Source organism: Ipomoea triloba, chromosome 13 (assembly GCF_003576645.1).
Source record: "Ipomoea triloba cultivar NCNSP0323 chromosome 13, ASM357664v1".
NCBI lineage: Eukaryota > Viridiplantae > Streptophyta > Magnoliopsida > Solanales > Convolvulaceae > Ipomoea > Ipomoea triloba.
This window is the reverse complement of record NC_044928.1, coordinates 22,316,423-22,330,792: the sequence shown is the minus strand read 5'-3', so window position 1 is coordinate 22,330,792 and position 14,370 is coordinate 22,316,423. Positions and strand designations below refer to the sequence as shown.

Below are 14,370 nucleotides of genomic sequence, written 5' to 3'. Positions count from 1 at the left end.
CGTCTCACGAATAAGGATCCGTGAGACGGTCTCACACAAGTGTGACCCAACTATGAACAGATACTGCATTGTAATAGAGTTTTTTTTTTTGAAAATCAACCAAGAAAAACTTAATTAATCACCAAATGTTGAATACAAGTAGGATAATTAGAAAACCAACAACGAGGACCAGACTGAGAAATAGCAGCCCTAGCTAACACATGAGCTAGCTTATTCGCTGATCTAGGAATAAAAACAAATGACATGGTATCAAAGTGTCGTTTTAGATCATTGTAATAGAGTTAGTAGTATTCAAAAAAAAAAAAAAAATCTTAATAGTCAAATATTATTATTGAGAGATTTTCCTACAAAAACCTTTTCATTTTGTTGCCTCATATCGGAGGCCGGCGATGTTTGGCATTAAACATTGTGTCAACAGCGTTGACCTCTCTAATAATGAATTATGAGTAATTAATTCGTTCCAATTAATTATTAGTACTGTCATTTTGTTCACAAATTTGAATTATTAAACTATTGTTTTATTTTACTTATAAACGGAATTGGCAGAAGCTCCACTATAGTACGTATAAAAAAGTTGACTAGTAACATCTTCATCCATCCGATCCGTTTGTTTTTGGCCACCCTACAATAGAAAGCGGGTAAAGAGGTACTCTTAGAACGGACATGTTACATCTTTGTATTAATTTATGTGACATGTAACAAATATCATAAATAATTTAGGGTGCATTTGGTTCATACATTAGAATTAGAATGATAATAGTAATCAAATACTCCGTACTTGATAATGATAATGAGTTTAAATAAAAGAAATCACTTTATTTGGTAATAAGTAGGAATAGAACTCAAAATAAATAAATAAATAAATAAATAATTATATAAAAATATATAATACTACATAACACACACATATGTATGTATGTATGTATGCATGCATGCATGCATATAAATGAGTAACATGTGAACCTGTGTACCATTGTGCACTGTTAATCTTGCTCGACCTTGTGGTTTATAATGATTTTGACTTGGTAAAGCACCACTACATCACTACACAATTGTATTGGATGCACCATTGCACAGTGCTACAATTGTACCGGATGCACCATTGCACCACTTCTTAGATTTCAGCCGTCCAATCTCACATCTTAACGGTGCATAGGAGTTTACAGGTTCACACCCAAGCAGTGGTTCTCACTTGAATCGAACTCTATATATTTAATGCATGTACAATGACTTTTTTTTTTCTTTAAAAAAAAATCATTCTTTTCTCCATTATTTTTTATTCCATTGTTCAAAAAGAGAGTAAAAGGGTAATGAGTTTTGTAATTACTAAAGGATTTGAATTCATAACAAAAGTAGACAAACAAACATGGTATATAGTAATAGGTATCAAAACCCATAGTAGGGTACAAACGTCCCCAACCAAACACCACCTTATATTTTTTGAGAGAAATGAAAACTTGCAATCACTATGTGAATAATATATACTGGGTAAGCATACTCTTGTGTAATAGCCTACTTAGGTACTAAAATCATTATTCCACCCACTAAATAATTTATAATTCTTACTAAACACACATCACAAAATTTGGTACAAATATTTAGTACGAAAAACCTTTTTTCTTAAAGTTGAACTCATGACATATACTTTCATTTTGCACAAGCCTGCATGAATCATTATTCCATGGAACATAAACAAAAAGTATATTTTTAATATATTAAAAGTACATTATTTCTGTATGCAAAGTATAAGTACTAAAAGTACATTATTTTGTATATTATCAAATAATGTATATTCAATATACAAATAATGTACCTTTAATAGTCCCTTCGCGGACATCCCATAATGTACCTTTAATATATTTAAAAATATACTTTATGGTCCATAGTCAAATTTGCCAGCCTTCATATGATTGGCCTTGGCTTTGTGCATAGCTAGGGAGCTTGCATATAATTGGCCTTGGCTTTGTGCATAGCTAGGGTTTTATGCAATAGGATGCAATTTTAGAAACCATGAATGTAAGGTGCAATTGTTATACCATATGCAATAGGATGCAATTTTAGAAACCATGAATGTAAGGTGCAATTGTTATCCATGGACTAGGGTTCTCCATAGTGAACCTTGCTTCAAAAATTATATATCTATAATTAATATATTATGTGTCTTTAGTTAATAAATTATGTGCTTGTAAATAAATTGAAATGCACATAACAAATTAAGTACAGACACAAACATATTAACTATATATACATAATATATTAACTGCGAACACATAAAATGGATGTCATTTTTGAACCAGGATCCATAATGCAAGGTTAACCTTGAGCCATGGTATAATTTGACACTTACAATAGGGTAAAAGTAGAGAACTAATACCTGCACTGGTTGCCATGTCAACATCTCTATAATAACAAAACAACATAGCTCACACTATCATACTAGTGAAATGTGTGTTAAGAGATACAGCTTGTAGCTATAGTAAGTCATATTTCCAGAGAATTCACTCAAAGGTTCTCTTCCTCTTCCTCTTCCTCTTCCTGCACATCATCTGAAGCTAGAAGATGATTTAGAGCAACCTTTGCTTTCTTTGTTTCCTTCGAGTTTTCCTCATTTTCCTCGCCGTCTGCTTTTCTCTTGACAGATTCATCTTTCGCATCCTCAGCCTCTCCATCGCCTTCCTCGTCAGCTTTGACCTCAGAGCGTTCTGCATTTTCCACCGATGAGGGGTTTGATTTAGCTTCATCACTTTTTTCTCCACCACCGAGAGCCTCTTGGATAGATGTGGTTTCACATTCATGTAAGAATGACCGGATGTCGCCATTGCTTGCGAGATCAATGGGAGTCTTGGCTGCTTTGTTTTTAACACTAAGATTTGCACCTTTCTTCAACAAATATTTGACAAGTTCCAGATTAGATCCTTGAGCAGCGTAGTGAAGGGCAGTCATACCCTTGCGATTGGCCGATTTTACAGATACTCCCGATGTAAGAAGAATCTGTACAACCTCTAGATGGCCTTTCTGAGCAGCAAAGTGAACTGCACCCATGTCGTCCATGGCAGCAGCACCCACATCGGCCTTGTTCTTGCAGAGATAATTCACTACCTGTGCATGTCCAGACCATGCTGCCAGGTGGAGTCTGGAGTTCGGTTACGATTTACCAGATTAGGGGATAGACAGACTAATAAACGAATCAAAATAACGTGTGCATATGCAGAAACAGCTGAGCTACGAAGGAATATCAATTACAAAAAGAACAGAGATCTCCCAAAAAATATATCCAGTGCAACTTCGTAAAAGTTTTTACATAACAATCTAATGTTACACCACCATCTAATTGTGTAGGGAATAGGGAGAAAGCCTAAAAGGATGGAGTTTAAAATTGAATACTTCTGTTACAACACATGAGATTCAAATGTTTAAAAGAGGAACTACTGGTGAAAATGTTAAAGCATTGAAGTTCGCATAAAAACATGTTCTTTTGTTGCTCCAATGGACAAAACCTTGGAAAATACCTCATAGTTTTACGAAAGTATCCATTTAACAAATTTTTTACATTAAAACTAAGCTATTATCATTTTTTGAAGTTGAGCACAAAAGACATCACTGCTCTATTGTTGCCTTCTTGGAACAATCTTCCTGTTAGTACCAACTTTCCGTTAAGTGATTTCTTTCTTGCCTCTTCTTTTGTTTTTTATTTACTAATTTTTTTAGGGAAATTACACTTTTCGTCCCTAAGTTATAGGGTAATTCTAGGATTCGTCCCTACTTGTTGGTCGTGCTCACTTCTCGTCCCTAAGCTATAACTGACATTGCAAATTTCATCTTTTTGTCTAACAAACATTAGGGACGAAATTTACAATGTGAGTTATAACTTAGGGACGAGAAGCGAGCACGACCTATTAGAAAAAGGAAGAAATTTCCAGCGTCAGTTATAGATAGCTTAGGGACGAGAAATAAGCATATTAACAAGTAGGGACAAATCCTACAATTACCCTATAACTTAGGGACAAAAAATGCAATTTTTCCTTTTTTCTTTTATATGCTATTTATTCTAAAGCTAATGTAATTGCTACTACATTTCTAAGAAATTTTAGAACAAGACACATTCTTCTAAGTTTTCTCATCCCAAACGGCACACTAACCTAAAATGGACAGACACTAGCAATAATGTTAAACCTTCTCCTCAATCTTCATTGGGTTGAGCTCCTCTGTCTGATTACCTTTCTGGATTCACACTCTAACTCCTGTTGTCCCCAGACATAAACCAATCGTTTCAATCAGCAAACAACTTCTCTCGCAAACTCTTAGCACTTTGGCCATCCCAACTTCGTTACTCCCCTCACAGAACACTGTTTCACTTGCATGTGCACTGCTCTTATTGACCGTACGTTTCTCTTTGGTTTACAACTTCTCATTTCTAGGGGTGATACAAAAGATAGCAGTTTCATGATTTTAGAGATCAGTAATGCTGGACTTATAACTGTATAAAGGTGACTGTTTTTGGAAGTTAAGCGGATATCAAAGAGAAACTCATGACCATCTATCAACTAATGAATGAAAATTAATGTATGGTGCTATTAACACCATTCATCTCACAATCTAAGTTAGCATGAACTGGCTAATAAATGAGATTTTGAATACTCACTTCCTAGCTTGAACTTATCATTTTGATTTTTGAATGATACCACAGACATAGAAATTCAAATTGTTTCTAGCATTAAAACACACTAATGCTGAAATTCTCAGTCAAGTAACAATTAAACAAATCAAAGTTCAAATGCCAGCATAGGTAATAACACAAGCTATAATGAAAATGGGCAAGAAAATTCAATTTAGCACTTGCCATTGACATGACTAACCCATTTTACACCAAAAAGAATATTCTCACACCAAATTTTATTCTCTCCAACCCATTACACCAAATTTCTAAGGCATAGAAATTCAAGATTTTCCTAGCATTTAAAAAGTAGTTTCAATACACCCATCAGGCCCGCCAATCCCAAATGAAACGTAATATAATTGAAATTAATGTTGAGTTGAGAGAAGAGAGAAGCAAAATACGGGGTTCGAGAGTGCTTGTCTCTGAAGTTGACTGCGAGTGGGTTGGAGCTGCATATTCTCTGCACGGCGGTCAGGTCACCCGCTCGAGCCGCCGCGTGTAGTTCCTCGTTCGATTGTTTCTTTGGGTTTCCCATTTTCCTTTCCCTGAAGAAAACGAGATTTTCTAGTTGCTGTATCAGTGCCCTTCAATGCACAAATGGCGATGTGATTTGGGGATTTTTACGGGTCGGGCTAAGACTTAAGAATGGTTTGTTTGATTGGTTGGTTTAAAAATATAAAAATTTAAAAAGAAATTTTTTTAAAAAAATTCTGTATCAGTGCCCTATGCACAAATAATTTACTCCCTTCACGATAAAAGATTTCCCTTCCTGAAATATCTAAAATAAGATTGTTCATTTTCATAAATACAATTATAATACCTTATTACTAAAAATATTCTTTCAATAAAATTTTGAAATATCTATATTTAGTTTTTGATTTTATTGTATCAGACCCATCATAAAATTAATGATCAATGTATAATTGACAATGAACACAGATAATTATTGAATTTGACGATTGGTTGCATATGCCTTTTTGGCCCTAAGACATAACATTAAAAGTGGACAATTAACCCAAGTCTAATAGAGGTTATTATATTATCTAGACAGGACAAAGTAGGGGTGAGCAAATTTTCAGTTAACACCTGATAACCGTTAATCGAAAATTGAACCTTACGGTTATTGAATTGTAAAATTTTTTCGATTTTTTGACTTTCGATTTTGATCGGTGACCGAAAAACCGACCATAATTTAATATTTTGTGTTGTTCCGTGTGTTGTGTGTGTGTGTGTATATATATATATGTATGTATGTATGTATGTATGTATATGTTGTGGACACACTATGAGTACACTAACGCATTATATATATATATATGTGTGTGTGTGTGTGTGTGTGTGTGTGTATGTATGTATGGAGGAAGAGGAGGAGGAGGAGGAGGAGGAGGACTACACATGATCTTTTAATCCTAGTGCAATCAGACCCAATGACCGGATAACTACCAGTAACCTCCGGTAAAATGCTGACTGGACACCATCTTGTACCATCTTTAGACACGTGGCTTGCCACCAAGCAATAATTTTTTTAATAAATAAAAAAAAGAAAAAATTAAAAAAAAAACGAAAATAGTTGTTTAATATACGGTCATCACCACCATATTTCCTCAACACACATCTTAAACCCTAGTCTCACTATCTTTGCTACGCAAATCACAAATCACCAGATTCCTCAAGCTTTGTTCTTCTTGTTCTTCGATCTTCTCCGAGTCATTTGCTCTCTTCTTTTATTTTCTTGGATATGGCATCTTCTTGCTGGAGTGGTTCAACAATGTCATCTCCCTCAGAGTTTAGGCCAAATTTACAGTATGAATCGTCTTTGTATTGTCGTTGTGGTTTGAAATCACCACTATGTGTATCACGAGACAATGGACAACAATTTTTTGGATGTCAACGATGGAATGTACTTGTATTGTTTTCAATATTTTGTAAATAAAAATTTTATAGGTTAATTGTTTTCAATATTTCTAGATTATTGTTTGAAATATGTATGGGTTTTCAACATATTTCTTGTTTAATTTTTTTTTAATGGATGGATTTCTCCAGGAAGGTGGCTGTGTGTGTGTGTGTGTGTAGAAAAGTATATTATCAAAGGAGTGGAAGCTTGAAGCTGATTCGAATACAAAAGTTGAATTAGAGTTGAAAAATATGCAGTATTTAATTACAGAGGAAATTCGGCAATTGCGAAGTGATGTTCAGAAGGCTATTCAAGTTGATGAAAACAAAAAAAGACAGGAAAATATATAATTGTTTTAGTAATTGTTGTAGGGATATGTGTGTATTTAATTTTGCACAACGAAAGGGCTACTACCATATGGGGGGTCTTCAGAATCATAATATTGACTATCCACTTCTTCATTCATATTCTCACCTACATTTTCAGGTTCAACCTCTACCCTTCTAGCCTCTCTATTTTCCTCTTCATCACTAGATGAGGCAGTATGACATTCTACAATCACAAGGTCATCATCTGCATCACTATTTTCAGCTTCTTTCCCTTCTAAATCATCACCCGACTTTTCAGTTGGAGCCTGTTCACTCTCTAGTTGTGTAACAACCCCAGGATCACATTCAGCTTCTGATACAACATCATCTTGAACTACCTCATTTACAGGTGCTAGTAATGCTAACTCTAGAACTACCTCTGCATCATCTATACCACGCTCAACAAATAAATTAGCTACACCCCACACACAAGCAAAATGAATGAGGTCAAGCGTACTTCTGTTGTTATTGAGCAGATGTAGGTTCTCCATACGCTCATGATGTAAGGTAATATATATGACAGAGATTGAATTTTACCATACTTATTCTTTTTAATATATTTCAGCAAATGAGGATATGATAAATAATCTGGGTCCATTATAACCTCTTCAACCTCACCATTTACATAGTTCATAATAGGATGTTGGACAAAATTGTCACCATGATAAATTCTTATATGTACAGTGGAATGCATCCTCAAAAAAAAACAAACAAACATTTCAATTTAAAACCAATAATCCTAAGTACATCAGAAAGAACCTAGATTTAAGCCATTGTGTGCTTCAGTGTCAGTCAACATACTTAAAATAAACAACATGTGTAGGGGACCACAATGTAAGAGAAAGTCTATCAAAATGCTTCTATTGCATTAACATATACTTCAAACAAACACCATGTATAGGGGGGACCACAACAAGTCAAAAAATTCACTACCAAACACACAGATGAAAAATGTAGGACTACACCCACCCAAATTTGTCTCAATTATTAATAGCATTTTAAGGGACCCATATCATAAAGCAATCTAAATTCACACAAGTAAAAAAAAAAAAATTCACTGCCAAAACTATTTAATATACAAATACCCATATCTATGCCTGCAAATATACAAAACACATATCTCAACAAGTTTACCAATATCTCTCTGCCTTCAAATATACAAAACTAACTATACATTTTTGCTTTGTTGATACGAAATCTTTAGTTGAACAGGGGATAGGTTTATTACCTCTCTTCAGGGTCTGTTATCGTTTGTTATAGCCGCTTGCCGTTCGTGGAAGAAGGTCGTCCAACTGCTACAGCTTCGTCCGCTGACTGCCCATCTACTGATAATAGCTTCGTCTTCAAGCTCTAATAAACAACAAAAGCCTTCGCTGTGTTGTTAGCCTGCAATGTTCTTTCGTAATTTTTGGGTGAAACCTTCGTTAATTTTGGGTGAATGAAGTTGACTTGCAAAGGAAATTAATTTAGACAATAAGGTAAGGTTAGGGTTAGGGAGTTTATTCTTTCAATTTCAAAATAAAAAATAACCGGTGGTGATGAGCGTATGTTAAACATCTATTGTCAATTTGTCATATTTATTTATTTTGCTTTGTGGCAATCCACATGTGTAAAGATGGTGTCCAGTCATCATTTTACCGGGGGTTAAAGGTAGTTATCCGGTCACTGGGTCTGATTGCACTAGGATTAAAAGATCATGCGTATAATTGCAACTTTGGAATGTTTGCGGGCTTAATTGACTTTTTATGAAAAGTTTGAGGGCCTATTTGACACTTTTCCGAAATAATAATAATAATTCATTTGGCAGTAAACACTAAACAGGTAAACAGTATGTATGTATATGTAATTTTTTATTTGACTTTTGGATTTTGACTTATGGTTGGTTTTTTGGTAACCTATCGAAACGACCGATAACCGACGGTCGGTTTTATGTAATCGACCGACCGTTTTCTCACCCCTAGGACAAAGGACTAGAGAGGTCAAGTGTGTTGAGAAAATGATAATGTTTGTAGGGGGCTATGACTCTCTATTTATAATATTTTGGAGTAGAAAATAGTGGGAAACAAGTGAATGAAAAGCCTTAGAAATTCTATACCACACATGTTCCATTGTCACCAAGCCACCAACCACCATCCGACTTCCTCCCCTCCGTATGCCCCTACGACATTAAAGCCACATAGCAACCAAGGCAACGATTAGGCACCCCTTGTGGCTGAGCATGAGAACACTTGTCGCCGTCCATGTCTTCCACGCAGAGGTGAAAAGGGCCCCTCATGCCACCTCCTAATATCTTCTCAAGGTCAACAATAGCCAATAACCATTAGCGGCAATAGGTGGTGGCTTGCAGCTCGCCATTTAGCCGGGCAGGGCACTATGTTATCTTGCTACTCGTCCATGCCCCTTCCTCACTTGTTCAACTTATGACTGCAGATTTTATGTTCCTTCTCTCTTTTGACAAATTCCGTTGTCCCCTTCCTAATTTTTGCACATTAGGAGCCTATACTTTATGCCTTCTTACATAGGTCCCCCAAACCTTTCTCATAAGTTCCAGTATCCCCCCAAACCTAGTTAACTCCTGGATCTCAACTTCTTGTCCCAATTGACCTTGAAGTCAAGCCCCATTCCTTTATCACGAGTCTTCCACTTCTTCTAGTTGCCTAGACAACTAGAGGAAATAGTAAACAGTGACCTCACCATTTCGCATCATGATCTTTGCGCTCTCTCATCCACACCTAAACTTTTCTGCTGTTCTACAACTATCTTTGGCTTCTTCCTTTGGCCTAATAGGCTCTAACCACTCTGTATATTGTTTAAGGCGCTAAGCCAAAACCTTTCCCCAAATCAAACTTGCACTCTATGCTTCTCGTGGTTCCGAAGACCTCGCTAACTATGAGGGTTAGGTTCGCATAGTTTACTTCGTGTGAGGGTGCTTGGCGGAACATCATGCACTGCACGCATTGAGATCTGTCCACAACATTACATGTCTCATTCTCCCTAACTTCCGTTTATGCTATTGATTTTGACTTGAACTTGTTTACCCTACCATTCTCCTTAACCGAAGACAAAACAAGCATACCTGAACCACCACATATCATCCAATTCCCAAACTTGAGAATTTACTGCATGCATCCTTAGTTATCTGCCTTTCGTTACACCTCTAACCTTAGCCTTATATCCACACCCCTACTTAATCTTTCTATCTCAAGATAGTATGTGTGATTATTTTTTATATTTTTGCTTATGTGCTAGGTAGTCGGTGTTGAAAAAGATGGCATAAATGACATTTTAAGTGGCCATTTTGTGGTACAAATATAAGTGGAGTCCACTTCCGATTTGGGTCGGGTTAATATTGTTTCTATATTCATGTATTAACGTAATAACATAATATCGTGTAGAAAAGACATATTAATTAGGTAATAACATAATAGCACAATTAGTAATATTATATATGGTATTCTATAATATAATTGCCTAATTGGTAAGATTACTGTTTGCAAATTCTGTGAATTATAATTGATTAATTATATTTATAAATACTAATATTTAATATAAAATATAATAATTTTAGTATATACGAATTGATATTATTGTTAAAGAAAAATAATTAATTTGCACAATGAAGAGTAAATCATGCAAGTAAAATGCATTTTTGTTTGAAAAAAAAAGTGTAAAATTTAATAGGCTAGAGGGGGTAATAATAAGTACATTAAAAAACATTTTGGTAATGGAACGAAACAATAAATATAGAATATATTCATTCTTAAATGTGTCTATTAAAAATATCAATAAAAAAATAGCATAAGGAATGGAAATCAATTTTGAAGAAATATATTTAATCTATACTGTATATAAAAGTAAAATCCTCCTAAATCATTTTTGGGTCACACTTGTGTGAGACCGTCTCACGGATCCTTATTCGTGAGACGGGTCGGGTCGGGTCAAAGCACCATGCAAATGTCATACTTATATGTGCAAATCTCACACTTATATGCTCAAATATAACACTAATCAAAAATACAATTTTTGTTACTTATAAGAGAAAAAGTAATACATTTTTCATAATAAGTAATGTTGACAAGTGCCTCTCACTTATAAGGGCAAATATAATACTTTTGAGGAAAAATGTAATACTTTTAAATCGAAATGTAAAAGTATTATATTTTCCCTTAAAAGTATTACATTTACCCTAATAAGTAACAAAAATTTTATTCCTGATTAGTATTACATTTGAGTATATAAGTATGACATTTGTGCATATAAGTGTTACATTTGCATCTTGACCCGACCCGTCTCATGGTGAGACGGTCTCACACAAGTTTTTGCCATCATTTTTCCGCCCAAACTTTTGTAGTCAATTAATTAAATATTTTATTGATCAAATAATTAATAAAAATTATTTGGTAAGAAAATGTAAAATGGAAATTAACATTGTTTCTATATTCATGTATTAACATAATAACATAATACCGTGTAGAAAAGACATATTAATTAGGTAATAACATAATAGCATAATTAGTAATATTATATATGGTATTCTATAATATAATTGCCTAATTGGTAATATTACTGTTAGAAATTCTGTGAATCATAATTGATTAATTATATTTGTAAATACTAATATTTACTATAAAATAATAATTATTTTAGTATATACGAATTGATATTATTGTTAAAGAAAAATAATTAATTTTCACAATGAAGAGTAAATAATGCAAGTAAAAGGCATTTAAAAAAAAAAGTGAAAAATATAATGGGATAGAGGGGGTAATAATAAGTATATTAAAAGACATAACTTTATTTGTTTGTTAATGAAATGAAACAATAAATATAGAATATATATATATATATATATATATATATATATATATATATATTCATTCTTAAATTGTGTCTATTAAACATATCAATAAATAAAATAGGATAACGAATGAAAATCAATTTTGAGGAAATATATTTAATCTATACTATATATAAAAGTAAAATCATCCTATTTCATTTTCCCGCCCAAACTTTTGTAGTCAATTAATTAAATATTTTATTGGACAAATAATTAATAAAACTTATTTGGTAAGAAAATGTAAAACGAAAATTAACAATATCTATTAATTTGTAATATTGTTTCTATATTCATGTATTAAGATAATAACATAATACTCTTTTCAAAAAAAAAAAAAAACATAATAACATAATACCGTGTAAAAAAGACATATTAATTAGGTAATAACATAATAGCATAATTAGTAATATTATATATGGTATTTTATAATATAATTGCCTAATTGGTAAGATTACTGTTAGAAAATTATGTGAATCATAATTGATTAATTATATTTGTAAATACTATTATTTAATATAAAATAATAATTATTTTAGTATATACGAATTGATATTATTGTTAAAGAAAAATAATTAATTTTCACAATGAAGAGTAAATAATGCAAGTAAAAGGCATTTAAAAAAAAGTGCAAAATATAATGGGATAGAGGGGGTAATAATAAGTACATTAAAAGACATAACTTTATTTTTTTGGTAATGAAATGAAACAATAAATATAGAATATATATATATTCATTCTTAAATTGTGTCTATTAAAAATATGAATAAATAAAATAGGATAAGGAATGAAAATCAATTTTGAGGAAATATATTTAATCTATACTATATATAAAAGTAAAATCATCCTATTTCATTTTCCCACCCAAACTTTTGTAATCAATTAATTAAATATTTTATTGGGCAAATAATTAATAAAACTTATTTGGTAAGAAAATGTAAAACGAAAATTAACTTGGTAATAGTGTTTCTATATTCACGTATTAACGTATTAATATAATACCGTGTATAAAATACATATTAATTAAGTAAGAACATATAATAACGTAATTGGTAATATTATATATGGTATTCTATAATACAATTGCCATTATAATAGCATAATTGATAATATTCTAACCAAATAAATGTACACGTTCAATATTAGAATTTTTTTTATAATTTTAATTTTATTATTTAAATATATAATAACAAAAAATGTTATTCGTGCATCGTACGGATAATTGGGCAATTATTTGCTTGAATTCAAGCAATGATAACATCATAAAACATAATCGATCCAACCAATTTCATCAATTGCACAATATAATATTCGATATTATAATTTATATAACTATATATCGATCTAAATATTCTTAAGATATTATAACAAAATTTATTCTGTGCAAAGCACGGGAGAAAATACTGATTTTTTAAAGACTTTTATCTTTGTTTAATTTTTCACATTTCTAGTTCTAGTTATTTTTATTTTGGTCTGTTTAAATTTAATGCTTTAATTTAGGATTTTGCCACTAAACTTTCTTCTCTTTATCTTTGTGACATATTATGTTGTTTTTTCTTACTGTCCATTTGCTCATTATGATTGTTGAATTGTTTTTTCTTACTGTCCATTTGCTCATTATGATTGTTGAATGTGTATATTCCTTAGGCCCCATCAATAACATCCATACAACATTTTACATCGTTGAGCTCCCATAATGGTTCTCACCTACTTCCTTCATGCATGAGATTCATTAAGGGAGTCCCATTTTTCTCTTCTTCTTNATAACATCCATACAACATTTTACATCGTTGAGCTCCCATAATGGTTCTCACCTACTTCCTTCATGCATGAGATTCATTAAGGGAGTCCCATTTTTCTCTTCTTCTTTTCATACTTGTGTACATTGTCTACCCTTTTTGTTAATTGCTTACCTGTTTTTTCCCCTTGTGTTCAATATCTTTAGTTATATCCCCTATTGACTTTTCTTTGCTCTTGCATTGAGGATGATGCAACATTTTAAGTGTGGGGGAAGGGATGAAATGGGTAATAGGTAGTGTAAAAATTTTTGTTTGAATGTTTTATCTTGGCAATTTTTCAAAGTATTTGTGTCCAATCTTAGCATCTCTTGAATTTTGTTTCACTTTTTATGTTGAGTTTATGTTGAATTTCTATTTTTCTCTTTAAAATGACACTGACCAATTTTTAGAGTTTACAGCCACACCTCAACACACACTTCACACATGAGAACATACATGCGATGATAAAGACACTAGTTACACCCCCACTCCATATTCCACCACATTCACCCTTCATTTATCCCTTAGGTGTAACCAAGTTGAACCAAACTTGTTCTTTCATTTATAACTCTTCAAGGCTAGCTCCTCTTGACCCACTGGTAGGGATGTAAACAAATCAAATATTTTAAATTCGATTCATGATTCGAATTCGAATATTTTGATTCGAGTTCGAATTCGAATTTGAATACATATTTCGAATCGAATTCGAATACGAATCAGAATATATTTGATTTGATTATATTCAAATATATTTGAATATATATATATATATATATATATATATATATATATATATATATATATATATATATATATATATATATATATATATATATATA

The 14,370-nt window shown here is 32.4% G+C and overlaps 1 protein-coding gene across 1 annotated transcript; it reads right to left on the bottom strand.

Moving 5' to 3' along the window:
• Nucleotides 1–2,256: 2,256 nt before the first annotated feature.
• LOC116000945 (poly [ADP-ribose] polymerase tankyrase-1) lies at nucleotides 2,257–5,282 on the bottom strand. Its single transcript, XM_031240820.1, has 2 exons — nucleotides 5,059–5,282; nucleotides 2,257–3,133 (listed from the first exon to the last, which is right to left on the bottom strand). Exons 1-2 carry the CDS (start codon nucleotides 5,190–5,192, stop codon nucleotides 2,503–2,505), a joined length of 765 nt encoding a protein of 254 aa, XP_031096680.1. The 5' UTR covers nucleotides 5,193–5,282; the 3' UTR covers nucleotides 2,257–2,502.
• Between the last annotated feature and the right edge of the window lie 9,088 nt (nucleotides 5,283–14,370).